The sequence below is a fragment of the Mercenaria mercenaria genome, chromosome 7, assembly GCF_021730395.1.
Source record: "Mercenaria mercenaria strain notata chromosome 7, MADL_Memer_1, whole genome shotgun sequence".
Taxonomy (NCBI): domain Eukaryota; kingdom Metazoa; phylum Mollusca; class Bivalvia; order Venerida; family Veneridae; genus Mercenaria; species Mercenaria mercenaria.
Genome location: NC_069367.1, coordinates 73,735,243 through 73,751,391, shown reverse-complemented (window position 1 = coordinate 73,751,391; position 16,149 = coordinate 73,735,243). Strand labels below are relative to the sequence as shown.

The 16,149-nt window shown below is 32.6% G+C and overlaps 1 protein-coding gene across 1 annotated transcript in view; it reads right to left on the bottom strand.

Moving 5' to 3' along the window:
• The window catches only part of LOC128558667 (myosin, essential light chain, adductor muscle-like), a 51,037-nt gene extending 42,635 nt beyond the window's left edge, over positions 1–8,402 (bottom strand). The window contains exon 1 of the mRNA XM_053548665.1: positions 8,172–8,402. Coding sequence (XP_053404640.1) covers positions 8,172–8,208 — 37 coding nt within the window. The 5' untranslated portion in view covers positions 8,209–8,402. The remainder of the gene's footprint in view (positions 1–8,171) is intronic.
• Between the last annotated feature and the right edge of the window lie 7,747 nt (positions 8,403–16,149).

Here is a 16,149-nt window from a genome sequence, read left to right as displayed (position 1 = left end):
ATAAAATCTTTCACCAAAATCCGTACATCCAAAAGATTCCGTTCTTTCTGCATAATTAGACGATTAGACATAACGCAGAAAAAGCAGGAAGCATTAGACAATGATCAGCACTCTGTGGTAAGGTATTTATATTTAAGTTTGACTGATGATGCTAAGACTTTCTAAAGTAATTCATAATTATTGTAGATGTTATCAAAGACGTCTTAGTGCTCTACACAATCCAGCGGTCGTTCAAACGCTTTAAGTACCTTTGGAAACCGACTGGTTTCGGTAGCCAATAAAAGTGATAATTCGTAAGGACTTGAAATCATATATATTGCTATAATCATGTAAAAAGGTCATCATGAAAACAATCTAAGTCGTTTGTACAAAAACAAACGCAAAAAGAATCATGAAAATGTATAGGCATTCAAATGTTATATATAAAAGTTTTATAATAGATCATGAAAATTTCGGGGTTTTGTAACCGAATAAAATAATATCGAAACGATAGAACTTTTCACCATCAAATATTGCGCAATTCCACTCACATGTTTCAGTAATAATTAATTTTCATGAGACGCAGATAAGTTGGATCCAATTGGCACATGAACAGTAAAGATTTCTCTTGGCATGATGTATTGAGTATTTTAAATATCACAGAATAATGCACAACAAACAACATTGTACATCAGCCTATCAAAAGGAGACTTCTGAAAACATTTTCACGTAGAACAAAAAAACAAGATGAGATAATCTATATATCTCTGCGAAAGCGTTAATTTAATTACAGTCAGAACAACATAATTATTGTTTATTCGGTCGATGCATTTTGTATGCAGGTATGCTAAAGTAGTTGCCCGTACATCCCGTTAACTGATTTGGCTGTTTTGGCTAGAGATAGTCTTTTTCATATTTTGACAATGACTTATTGCACATTTCATCTGGACGTTATCACAACAGTCATCGTTAAAATATCTATGAGATCCTTCCATTCTAAACAAAACGCATTTATCTGCTTCTCTCCAACCAACGTCCGAAGATTTTTTAGTTTTTGCTCACAGATACTGTCATGATTTTTTTTGTCTGGTACAGCTATTTTGAATTTTCAGTTTATAATTTCGATGTTCATTGAAAAATATAAACAGTGTTTTAAAATCTTCTACGTGATCCAGTAAAAAAGTCATTGTCCAGGCAATGTAAACATTCCAGCAGATGACGGAAACGTTTCTAAATGCTTACAGACCTATGTTTGTTCTTTCTCCCCTTTTGAATATACAAATGTAGACAGCATATCAATAATGACTTGTATTCGATTATATTTGATCTACTTGCTTAATAAATGACCTAAAATAGACGCTTGACCATGATTTCCAACGGGCTTAACAGAGAATTGTCAATATACTTTTTGTGCATAACCTGCATTAGGAAACGACGAACTGTTACGTATTTGACATTACAGGGATCAGTATGTCGCTTTCCTAACTGTTATATTACAGGCATCAGTATGTCGCTTTCCTAACTGTTATATTACAGGCATAAGTATGTCGCTTTCCTAACTGTTATATTACAGGCATCAGTATGTCGCTTTCCTAACTGTTATACAATTCCTTTTCATCAATAACCATGAATCTGTCATTTCTTAAATGCAGACAGTCGTTGTTCAAAGGCTGAAACCCTCACTGGTATTTTGAAGGTACCAAACCATCGCTTAAATTAATACAAAAAGAAGACTATATATATATATATATCAATGTAAGAAACGCGATTAAATAAAATGCTGCGAATGCTGATATCATTAGACAAACGGTATTAATACTAAATAGGAACTTTCTACAATGATTATTGCACTGCCAGTCTTATCTAAATATCAAATCTGATAACGCTATTTACCATCACTTTATTTATTGATTTCAACTTATTACTTTTGGAAAACGACGAAACATTGACTAATTAATCTGATATCAGTGATCTCTTTGACGGCAAGCATGATGAAATATCATCATCATCATCATCGAAGTCGTCTGGAGAATGGACATTAGATTAATATGGAAATATTTCGACTTGTGAAAGTGAAACCATTAACATAATAATTATTACATAACTATGGTATTTAATTGTTACAGGGACTTTTCCAAGCTATTATTGAGAATCAATCTGTGCAACTAAAATATATTTCTAGATCTTAAATACGCTACATGTACAGTATCGACTAAATCAAGTCCCACTGTGTGACGGTACAGCAGCATGTAGCGGAAACATGGACAGCTGGATCGTAATTAATATACATTTATTGTATATTAAAACGGCTTTTAATTGACAGCACTTCCTATCATTATGTTAGTTTCAAAGCATGAAAATACTCATACTAGCTTAGATGAATTTTGAAAATACAGTATGATTTTCTTCAGATATATCAATATTTGTGATACTGCACAAACCTGTTGTACTTTTGCAATATTACAGTTCTATCATAGCTCAGTTTGATTACCAGTTAAACAAGAAGAATGACAAACTATGTCTATTCTCCGTTCTAACATGGCTTATTTCTTACTACATAATAAATGGCGTAAAGAAATCAGATACATTGATATATCCATAGTAAGTGACTTGACACTTAGACTGAATTGTCATCCTGAATGAAATAATGAAGCAGGATCTCCCACTCAAGGAAATCAGTCTGTGACTGCTATATCGTTTCACAACTATGAATTGAATAGGAAATTAAAGGAAAGAAAAACCTGCAAGGCTTCTTATAATTTCATCTTAAGATTACTTATTATGAAATATTCTCCTTTTTATAGTTGTTCTAAATAACGGCTTCATTTTCTTGGCTGATTTGCTGGTACCTCTATCAATAGAGGTGCATGACATGCAACTAAGTAACGACTTAACAGTTTTGCTATTATAACTCTTTTGGACCGCGCCTCGATTCCATTCTCTATAGTAATGACCCGTATATGCGGCGACAAGAAAACTAAGACCAAGTAGGCAATGCCTAATTAGTCGGCTTCCTGTTCAAATGATTTATGTACTTGTTTCGGGACAGCCAGTAAATCGGTTTTTGCGTTGGCTTACAAACTATATTTTCGGCGTAGTAATGGTGATTTCTTTCTCATATTTATAGACATGTTCAGATAATGAAGCAAAGAACAGAGCTTTCCGTCAATTTAACACAGGCCAGGTAGTGGTTTTTTCGTGATTAGTTTTGGCAGGAAAAGAGAGCATCAAATGTTCTATAGGCTATGTAATGGCTGTAAAATTGTACGGAAAAACATCCTGGCAGACCAGAAGCATATTTAAGTACATAAACGACAGGTAACTGGAAAGCATGTGCGGCTTTAGCAAATATTTCAATTTTAAAATCAAAATAACATCCATACATTGAACATTAATTCCGTGTTTATGTCACAGAAACTTTGTAGTGCTGAAAGAACGACAGGCAACCAAGTCCAAACAAAGTCGAGTTAAAGAAGCGCATTTCAAATTGTTTCCTACACAATGAACAAACTAATTTAGACGTATCCACATAAAGGTTAAAATTGGCGACATCATTTGCTATGATATGATCATGGTGGAGCCATCGGCTTTTAGCAAATGTTCGATCTTGCAATTTTTTCTGGAATTCATGTGTTCAGTTTTTATTTATTCTGTATTAGATAGAATTTCCACGAATGGCTGAACCTAAATGAGTAATGTTCGTGGGTATGTATTGTGCAATTTAATTGACCTGTCAAAACATGTTTCCGGCTTTCATGTTAATCTTATATAGGCTCGAACAGAATATAATAAAAGCCGGGTCAATTTTTTGACAGGTCAAATAAATTGGACAATATCAAAGTAAAAAAGTGCATTGTCATGTGAATGTGATGAAGAACATAAACGTTCGAATCCGCTCTACTGAAACAGGACAAAAACAGTCTCTTTACCAACCACAGATGCGGCTTTGCCTGTTGGACCGTTATCTTTTCGTCTGTATCGGTGTTTAAAGGTCAAATTCTTGAATAAAATTAGTAGAATTATTCATAAGTAGAAAAATATAAACAGTTTATCTAGCTTTTTTTAATCTACCGCGTGATATAGTAAACAATTTTTATCCTGGCAGTAAACACATTCCAGCATATGATATGATAGAAACGTTACAAAATGCTGACAGAGGTATGGCTTCTATACAGACCAAACAGAACGTTTTTATTTGAGAACGACTAGATATTTATATTTCTTATTCAGATTAATACAGCAATGTTGAAATGGTCTCCAAACCTTATATACATGTACAAATGTCTTCACATCATTTCACTCGAAACTTTTGACACGCGGTACTTTTTAATCTATAATGTGGAAGAAAGTTGAATAACGACCACTTGCTTGTGCGAAAAATTTATATTTAATTAGACGCAAATAAAAACAAATATGAGCAATGCATTTAGCAAAGAATGTTTATACTTTTCTGGGAAAAAACTGGACCAAAAACGTCATCTTTTTAAAATAATGTTTTCGAAGAGTATATCAAAAGATATATCTACCCGTTAGCCATACTAAACGATATTGTGCAGTAATTTTATCATAGCTATGATCTGTAAACTTATTTTCGGCGGCCATTAAATCGATATATGAGTTCTTCCTCATATTTGTAGACATTTTCAGATAATAAAGCCAGAAACAACACTTTCCGTCAATTTAACACAGGCCATATAGTGAATTTTGTGATAAGCTTTGGCGGGAAAAGAAAGCAGAACATTTCTGCATACCCAACGGCTGTAAGACAGTAAACAAAATTTTATTTTTTCCCCGGAAGACAAGAAACACATTTAAGTTTTTAATGTTTGGCAAGCAGAAAGAGTTCGTGGCACATGAAAATATTTTACGTGCCTATCGAGCAGTCTCCGATCAAAATATTTTCCAGACGTTCGTTCGTTTATAAGCACGCATTATTTCGTGTCTATGCCAAAAAGACATTAAAAATGCTACAAAAATCGAAAATCAAACCAGTTGAACTAATTTAAAAACGTAACTTCAAGTGATTTACCAACATTAAATTCACATAAAGGCTAAATAAAGCGATATCAATTTGCTATGATATATAGTGTGTTCTCAGATTTATTTAGTGGAACTCATTAAAATTAGCCTTTCTGATCTGTCGAATTTCTTTAACACCTGTTTTCAATTGTATTATGTATGTTTATAATATATGCATTTAGCTGCATTATAACGGAAGTTACTTATGAAGTTGTCATCAAGCATGTTCCTGCGAGCTGCAGGTCAGGCTAAACTAAATCTTGATCAGGTGCCTTACTTACAAAAATATAAAAAGATATAAGTTGCCGCGGTGAAAAGAATGTTCTGAAAGATAGTTTAACATTCTAAGGCTACTTTCTTGTAGTTTAGAGTCTGATCTGTAACACAGAGAGATGATGGGTGCATTTAATGTTTTGCTTGTTCAATTAAACAGCAAAAACAGGATATTTCGTGTTCTTTCGTCCCTATGTTCTATCATAAAAACGTTTTCTTCATTAACAGTGGAAGTAACTTTCTATATTGACATTTTTATTGCCCTGTTTTTAAACATTGGTCAGAGAGGAAATGTGCTACTTTGGAGGCTTAAAATTTACTTTAAAAATGCTATGCTATTAATGGTCTACCCAGGCTAGACCACTAATATACAGGTATAATTGATGTATAAATTGATGGTGCAAAAAGGTTAAAAGCCAGCCTAAGACAATTTGATTTTGATTTTTAAATCCATTAGCTTAATCGATATTTAGGTTAACGCGAAATGTTCGCAGCTTTCTGTTGTTAAATAATATTATAACTTAACTTCAGAAGGCCGCGAAATACCTGGAAACGTATATTTTAAACCACAACGCCCAGGAAGTAATTCTGATTCGCCTGTCTAAGTTGTAGACTCGTAGTTGTCTAACATGAGTATTAAGCACTGGTCGAGCACAAACTGCATATCTTACTGAAAAACATGTTCAAAATCTTTATATTTGCTACTTTGACGGACCAAATTATTAATTTACCCGTGGCCTTGGCCTTCTAAACAAATAAGTTATTATGCGTCTTCACAGACCTGCTTTTAACCTATTTACTACTGAATAATTTAATCAGGCGTTAGCATACGCACGAACTCGAGACCTGCTTTTAACCTATTTACAACTGAATAACTTAATCAGGCGTCAACATACGCACGACCTCGAGAAATTCACTACTGGATAACTTAATCAGGCGACATCATACGTACGACCTCGAGACTTGCTTTTAATCTATCACTATCGACTATCCAAATAAGAAGTGTTCACACAATGACGACCTTGAGCCCTGCTTTTAACCTATTCACTGCTAAATAACTTAACCAGGCGTCACCCTACGCACGACCTCGATACATCCTTTTAACCTATTCGCTACTGAATAACTTATTTCGCGTAATCAGTTGCACGACTTATAACCTATTCACTTTTTTTCGGTGTTCATGCGAAATGAACGACAGAACAGGATCGGCAAATCAAATAGCGATTCATGTTTAATATGCCGATCCTATTATGTCGTACATTTTATTTCTTTTCCATTTGTAAATAAGATTATTTTATAAATAACACACATTTTGTTGCATTTAATATTAAGATCAGCTTCCCGGCCATTCTGTTCACCAGACGGAACAACTGTGACGTCATCTAAGGAAGTTCTCCCTGACTACGCGGACGTCGTCATGAGAGCGGCCCGTTATCACTAAACAGCGTTGTCGTAACTTTATTGCCTTTCTGTTTGCTGTTCATACAAAATGAACGTCATAATTTTCAATGGAAAAGAATAGGGCAAATGTAAATATTACTTGATAACTTATTACGCGTCATCATATGCGCGACCTTGACACCTGCTTTTAACGTATTCGCTACTGAATAACTTAACCAGGCGTCATCATACGCACGACTTTGATACAAATATTTTTCCATACATTAAAAAAAGGAGAAAAAGAAACAACAATGGGTCTAAATACCACAGCAAAGCATCGTAAATGTATGCCGATGATATATGCATATGTTGTCGATGATATATATACATATCCTGTTGATGATATATGCATATGTTGTTGATGATAATATATGATTATGATATATTATTATGCTGCCGATGATAAATACATGTGTTGTCGATGACACATGATTAATGTGTCGATGACATTTGCATATGTTGTCGATGATATATACATATGTTGTCGATGATATATACATAAGTTTTCGATGACACATGATTTAGTTGTCGATGATATTTGCATACGCTCGAGGTCTCCCGTTTCATCGTTTGTTTCTCTTTTTAATTTATTTTTATTGAAAGCTACGGAATAGAGCTAAAGTTATGGGATAATTCATTTATGAGCTTCCTTCAATTTATTCTGTAATTTAGACCGCCCACAATTTTACAAGTTCTGCTTGTAATGCGAGCCTTGATAAATTTAATTAATATACGATGTATAATAAAGAAGATTTGAAGAGGGTTTATTATATCAGTTATCGTTAAGATACTTATACCACATGATTTAATGCTATAGATGAAGTATTTGATAGCGTTAATTACCTAAGTTGATCGTTATTTGCAATTTGCGAGGATTAAAGAAGATAATACAGATTAGACGCGATAACTTTCAAAGTTAAATGATTTTAAGATTGAGGTACACAGGTAACCAATACACAATCTGAAAAATATACAGGCAGTATAAAATACGTATGAAAGTTTGCTGCATTTACAAAAGGCAAAATGTTCTCTCCACATCATCGGTAATGATGTATTCAGGAATACATCTATCTGTTCACTAATAGAAATATATGATCTAGTACATTTGAGTAGAGTAGTTCCATTAAAAATATAGTAAGACGATATTATCAAAAAAAAAAAAAAAAGAAAAAAAAGAAAGAAAGAAACAGAAGCTGTAATACTTTTTACGTTTACAAACTAATTTCGTACACAGATAGGTATTTCAATATTTTCTGACCTTGTTACGACAGGGATTTTCAGAAGTTTGATATTTTGTCATATTAGTTCCTTAATAAAAGTATATTTATATACCTCACGATATAAATTAATCTGAGCTTCGGCCTAAACACAACTACCACAAAAATAATTTTCCGTTTTAATGTAATTGTCCTTTTTAAAATTGACTATTGATATAACTTTGGAAAAACGTAATGTTTTACCTTCAATGTCTAATCCACCACCCAACTGCTCTGCCATTTCTGCTTTTATAAATCAAAGTCTCTCAAATTTTTAAAAAATCTGATTTAAATTCTGGTTATGTTCCGTTCCTAATCCTGTGTTTGAATGCAATCTTGCACTCAAAAGTTTGATCTCAGGAATTTTATAGACTTCCTTCACGCAATGATTTCAATGATCCGAGAAGGCGCGTTCCTTTTCAAAGCAGACGGATATTTTTTCTGCGGAATGAATTTAGAAATTTAGACCAGTTCATTTCGCGTTTTAAGGGGTGGCAAGTCAGGTAAATTGATATGATAAATGTGGCATTTGATGAGAAAAAATCTTGATAATAAGTAAGAAAATGCGGAGGCTTATCAGGCAAATCTATTTACCCTGGAAGCCGAGCGAATGAAATGATCTATCCACTTTATGCATTTCCTGGCTTTGGTTGAAAACAGAAACTCCATTGATATCGACTCGCGTGTACTTTAAACTGACAGTGAAGAATGTAATTATTGTTTACATTCTTCTACAGTGCAACGAGTAAAAAAATCATAGTTGTCAATGAAAGAAACTAAAGTTTAATTTGAGTCGTATCATTTTTATACCCTTCATTTTTTAAAGGACCGTGTGCATACAAACTAAGAAATAGAAAGCGTATTTAAAACTACAGTGCAATCTGTATTAGCGGCCACCTGCATGCTTACAAAGATCACTTTAGGTAAGATCGTTGAAATTCTTAATAAAATTTAACCATTTATGTAGCGTGACTATTTTTAACGCGGTATGTGGCCAGCAAAAACTTAAACTAAATGCTACAATTTACCGATCATTAATTCTCTTTTCATCGCACCGCTGAAAACAGAGACTTTGACGGAGGGTGCTGTATTAGATAAATGACGTATTTAGCATTAGCATTTTTTCGTGTTTATTTTTTCTTTTTTTTAAAATAAATTTTATATGCAGTAGGAGCTGATTTCTCAGACTTCGAATCAATATTCGACGATGAAAGCAGGAAAGGAAAACACTACAATGAAACGTACGTTGTTCTTCCATTTGTTTCGATTGTATAATCCTATGTATAGTTATCCCAAACATAATATCTGTTTTACAATAAGGTGAGTAAGTCAGAGGTTGTTCAAACCCAAATTGCTGGAAAAAATGCCAAGAGCAAAAGGTCGCGGTTAAAATCGGATCTCAACATGTCCAGTGAATGAGTACATGTTCCTCTATACGTGATTTGAGTTGTGGTCAAGAAACCGGTATCTAAAACGAAAGAAAAATCTGAAAACCGTGGTTGTGCATTTAGAAACTAGCTACCGGCATCCACATTTTGTTGTAAAAATAATGAAGGATAGTATGCTTCTCGTCAAAGTACATGTTTGATAAAATAATGATTCATCCAGTCTATAACAGGGTTTTACACGAATTTCGCAATATCTAGATATTTCAAAAAGTTACCCAAGGGTGGTAGTAGGAATTTATTGAAATATTTATAGTCGAAAAGTTAATTTAATTCTCCTTTAGTGAAATTCTGGTCCATTTATACCTTTACAGGGAAATGTTAATTTTCTAATAACTAAGATATCCTGATAATTTTATAACAATCACACAACAACTAAGGCAAAACAGAAATTATGAAAAAATTCTTGTGTCCAAAAAATCAAAGGAAGAGAAGGTGGATCTGACCAGCGGGGTTTAATTAAAGGGAAAATATCGCAGCCGCCATTAAACCAGCATAAGTGACAAATTTGTGCACTGTGCAACAAGAAAAGCCAGCAAAGCATACAAGGGAAATTGTGAATAGTTACCTTTTTGTCAATAATTGTCTATTTACGTTAGAAAATATATGAATGAAGGTTACACAATATGAGACTTAGAGAGTGGGTAGGTTAACGTCACGTGACAAGCATGATGAATATCTGAAATACTTGGAACAGGTACTGAAAGTAAAGATCCGTGTTAGATGGATACGAACATAGACTATACAAGAACAGAAACTCTTAGTGTCATGTTTATGTCTTGTTAATTTGTTCTCTGATTATAAACCCATTAACTGACTGTCGACATTTCGTGCCACGATGGTCTGCTCGCTCCCTTTCTCTAACGGCAGCTTTTTATTCGCATGTATTAGAAATTTGTAAGACATCTTAGACTGACGTTCATATTTGAAAATATAAACAATTACTTCATTGTGTATATGTAAACATATAATTAGCATGTTTGTTTGTATAAACAGTGCTGTCTGTTAGGTTTAAAATAGTAATGACCTGATACAAAATGTAAACTCATTTGGTGAGGATTTTCTTCCTTTAAATCTAGTATCTTAATTAACATTTTAGTGAAATATGCATATTGGATTCCTTTAATGTTGCAACACCTTTCATTATTTTAACTGAATGACGTCAGAAAAGTTCCGAAAAGACAGAAACAGTGATCGTTTAATACTAACACTAGTTCATTTTAACCTACCTTAGCCACCACTTGTATTGATAAGCCACTTGCATTCAACAGCCAGTCAGCTTACTTCCCCAACTGACCTTTTGTTCTAATTTCAACTTGTCTTAAGCTGCCACCTGATTTAAGCAGCCAGATTAGAAATGTATGCTGCAATATTTAGGTACAGCACTAACATAAGCAGCAACTAATGCGCATGTGCTTTAGATATATTTAGAACAAAACGTATAGTTATGAAACTGAATTATTTGTCTCATTGATTATTACTTATACATAAATTCCGTTTGATGGTAATATGGCATTTTGCTTGGAGCTATACTTGATTAGGACAGGTGCTAATTGAATGAATTACGTTAAAACTTTCTTACAGATGTGAAGTGAATTACAAGTGTATTTAACAATAAAAAATTTGATATTCAATAACATGTAACATAAAATGGATTTTGATTGAACAGATGGTTAAAGTAATAACGCAACATGACTTTTCACATTTTAATAGAATAACTTTTACTAACCATGTACGTGAAAGTCACGATGAGCAAGGTGTTGTTTTTTTTTGTTCATTTCATCTTATGTTATGTCTGTTGCACAACAATAAAAGGTCTAGTTAATTCAGTCACTTTGCTGGGTTTGCTTTGCTTGTCAGTGGTGAAACATTATAATAACAAAATGTTATCTGGACAGGGGTATCGAACTCGAAACACTGAGCAGCTCTGTAGTCCGCTGTTTTACAAATGAGTGCGACAAGGCATACATATGCACCATTTTTGAAAACTATCTATTTTATTTATAATAGCGTTCAAAATAATCTATTTCATCTTCAAGAACATTTAAAACATTATCTATTTGATCTACAGCAACTACGAGCCTTTTCCAAGAAGTTGAGTCTGATAAAGCGCGCACACATCATGGCTTTTCTCCAAGCATTGTTCGGCACATATGTGGAGAACTCCAGGAAAGAGCATCTGGTCTGTTTCAACTCTATTACGTGATTGACAACCGTTAACGGTCAGGAAAACTTATATCGTGCACATTGACATGAAGTGTGTCACAATCTATCACGTGATAAGATAACGTTACACCCAACACAAACTTAATTCAGATCGAACTGTTGAGTTTGGGAATAGAATGTACCTCAGGCAAAAGGTTGTTTCGTAGATATATAGAGAATATTACATGAGTGTCTTTTCATACTGAATTTATTAAACTCGTTGAATAAAATGATAATGCGAGGCTCTGTCGAGCATTTTATCAGTTTTATTCAACGAGTTTAATAAATTCAATGTGGAAAGTCACAAATGTAATATTCTTTTTATCACATGTTAGCCTTTCCTGTCAAAATATAAAAAATTCTACTTCCTTTTACTGTACAAACAAGTCAATTTGACCAACGTCTCCTATACCATAAACGACGTCGACGTCAAAGCTTTATTACACTAGCGTATTATCATTTTTATTGGCTTTATTACACTCCCGCGACGTCAAACATGTGATAAATACATTTCTAACATGGTTCGATTTGTTTTCCAGTTAAACAAAGAAGAAAATCAAGCTCTATATATTCTGCGATAAACAACGGTTGACGCCCGGACCGATAAGAGAGCATTATGACGTCAATTATGACGTCATATTGCCGCATGACGTTCGATACATTCCTCCTCAGGTAAACGAAGTCTAGCATAATATCTATTAAAGTATATCATTGAGCATGTCAGAATGAAAACAATCAAGGCCTTCTTGTTATTTATCGTCTAATTTACCACGGTTCCCTCGTGGTTCAATTCCTACGCATCTGAACTCTGAACCGTGGTAAATCACACGATAAACAACTCGAAGGCCTTAATTATTTGTTAAATAACCTACACCAACGTCAATTCGACATAATAAAATGGATCACAAATTTTATTTCAATATATTTGAATGATTTAACTCAGTATAAATTTTAGGGTTTACCCGCACTTTGAATGTCTCATGATATCGAAGTACGTATATAGCCGAAAGTAACATGTCACCATTATAGAACACTTTAAATTGAAATACTGTAGATTGGCTTTGAACTTGATAGCACTAATACCGAATTCTATGATACATCTTGTATTGGGAATTAGGTATTCTCCAGGCCAAATCTGATGTTTTATATTATTAAAGCAAAGTATTTAAAGCTTAAGGCTTTAATACTTAAGATTATGAAATAAGTTAGCTATTATATAATATTGTTTTTGTCTACATAATAGTGATAATATACTTATTTCACCTCGGATATATTATGTTAGGAATAGTATTGACGAGCTTGATATGACTGAATATTTTGTTAATAGAAAGAGGACAACTTGAACTACCTCAGGTCCTTAAAGCGGCATGCCTCCAGATCGTTCGACAACAAAAAATATTTTTGTTTAGATATCTTGAAATAAATGCTATATTTCTTAAGAAGGCTTTAATTAAATGATCACCTTTTTTTCTTTTTTCTTTTTATATAAGAAAAGGCCAAAATTTTTGATGATAATAAATATTTATTAGGTTACATATAGATCACGTTTTAACAATAACACAACATACATATATGAACTAACCAAATTTTATGAGTCAGAGTAGTACATTTCTCATATAAAAGGTTAGTTATCATTCACTACTGACTACTGTCAACTACAAATTAAACTTATTCAGTATAAGAAAACTGAATATCTACATAAATAAGACAGTAATCATTATAAATATTCAACTAAACGCTTACTATCAGAAATCAAATAAACAACAAACAATAGACAAGTGAACATATAAATATTACATGAAATTTAGACACATATACAATAATATCAAGGGCAGGGCGGGTTCGGGTATTTCAAAATTATTTTAGACGTGATCCAACCAAGAAAAATACAGAATGAAGAAAATTGTCTAAATTGAATTATAAAATACAAGAATAAGCCTATCAATGATTTTGATAAAAAAAACCAATAGATTTAAAAAGAATAAAAACCGTTGACCAATCAGAAACGATGACACATAAGACGATTAACTTGATTTACAGACGCGAAAAAAGTGCTGTTCTCAATAATTAACCGATTTTATGAATACAGAAAATCGCCTAAATTAAATGATCACCTTTTTTTCTTTTTTCTTTTTATATAAGAAAAGGCCAAAATTTTTGATGATAATAAATATTTATTAGGTTACATATAGATCACGTTTTAACAATAACACAACATACATATATGAACTAACCAAATTTTATGAGTCAGAGTAGTACATTTCTCATATAAAAGGTTAGTTATCATTCACTACTGACTACCGTCAACTACAAATTAAACTTATTCAGTATAAGAAAACTGAATATCTACATAAATAAGACAGTAATCATTATAAATATTCAACTAAACGCCAACCCACAGGCCCAGCATAAAAACTTAATACATTATACATTTACATAAATAAACCAAGCAATTGCTACATATAACAAAACTTCAAAGAAACATATATGTAACCATCTACAGATACTATATCTACAGATACTATATATACTGTATTGATAATTGTAAATTTACATCTAACTTCCTATAAAACTGAACTCCTAATAAGAATGTCTGTCCTTTATGAGACTGTTAACAAAATATTCCATAAATTTTAATGCACAAAAACAACCATATTACTACTACAATAACCAACCTTTTTCTAGGGAAACGTTACATACCATTTCCTCTAAAATTATGTTATTCCAAAGTATGATATACTACTTTGTAAACTGAATCAACTTCCTTTGAATAAATTTATACAAAGTGAAGTTATTGCACTTAATGCATTCCATTTTTATTAAAAGGTATTTGTTCTTATAATTATGACAACTACTAAGGTTTACTTCTAATCACAATGATTCTTTGAATAAATATATAAAAGTAAAGTAAATGTGTTCAGTTTCAATCTAAAGGTATTCATACCTTTAAAGTAAGTATAAAGAAACTACTATGATTCACCGCAATGAAAACAATGTCTTTCTTGTATGAAATGAATTAAATAAATAATTCCCTAAATAACAAGTCTATAATACAACTGTCCTTTTTCTAGGGAAACGTCACATACCATTTCTTCTAGAAAAACCTTATTCCAAAGTATAAGATACTACTTTGTGAATAGATAGACTTCCTTTGATAAATTATCTGAAGTGAAGTACATGTTGTTAGATCAATAAATTTTTAAACAAACAAGTCTATAATACCACTGTCCTTTTCTAGGGAAATGTCATATACCATTTCCTCTAAAAACCCCTTATTCCAAAGTATAAGATACTACTTTGTGAATAGATAAACTTCCTTTGATAAATTATCTAAAGTGAAGTATATACTGTCAATCACTATTTGTAAAGGAATATAATCCCTTAAATAACACATAAATGTAAAAAAAAAATTTTTTAAGACATTCGAGTCTTAGACTGTTAGTGTACTGTCCCTTTTCTAGGGAAATATTGCTTACTACTTCCTCTAGAAATATCATATTCCGAAGTATAACATACTACTTTGTGAATATATCCATCTTCCTTTGATATATTATATACAAAGTGAAGTGAAACTCAGTTAAGCAGTAATAAAAAAAATTTTTCTATGATGAGAATAGAACAACTTACAGAATACACAGATACACAATTATAACTGAATAACAATTCTAACAAGACCATATTACAACCTTCCATTCATATAGTGTTTACATATGTGCTACTGTGTTTATAAAAAATTGCTTTAGCCTTCTAGTACCCTCTAAATTTAGATGTAAGCCGCCATCTTTGATGGCGTAAAGCTCTCTACGAGGCTGATTGGCTTTGAGAAAGGGACGAAAAGATTTTAGAAACTTAATCTTCCTATCCTTACAAATGGCTTCAAGAGATAAATTTATCTCTTTGACTTTCGGTCCTGTTTCTGAGAAATCTACTGGTCTAGGCAAGATAGAGGACAAGTATATTGTGACAGAACTATCTGTGAAGGTCTTGACAGCAGTGATTAAGTTAGAATACAGAGAGGAAATTTCACCCGAAGAAAAGTTATTGACATCATTAGTACCTACATGAATAACAATATTTTCGTAATTTAAATTTATTGAACCCTTCATGATCTTAGAAGTTAAATGTCCAATAGTTATCCCAGGATAAAACCGGATATCTGTTTTACGAATGTCAGTTACATGCTTAGCCATAGAGTCAGACAGAATTAGACACCTCTTCACTTTCGGGTTCCTGAGTTGGTTTATGCGAGAAACTGAAGTAGAAGAGAAAAAACAAAAAAAATTATTAAGAGGACACTAGAATGCTTAAAGCCACTTATCTTATTAAAAATTTAATTTATCACTTACGGATTTCATAATATCAAGTTTGTCTTCTAAAGTAAGAGAAATATATTTCTTATATACGTCTGACCTCCAGTCACCTAATATCTGAATTTCATCAGCTGCTACGTTCGATCGAAAGGCAAAAGTTGCAAACCCCCTACGAAATGAATGTGAGGAAAAACTGACCGGATCATAACCTAGTTCCGCAAG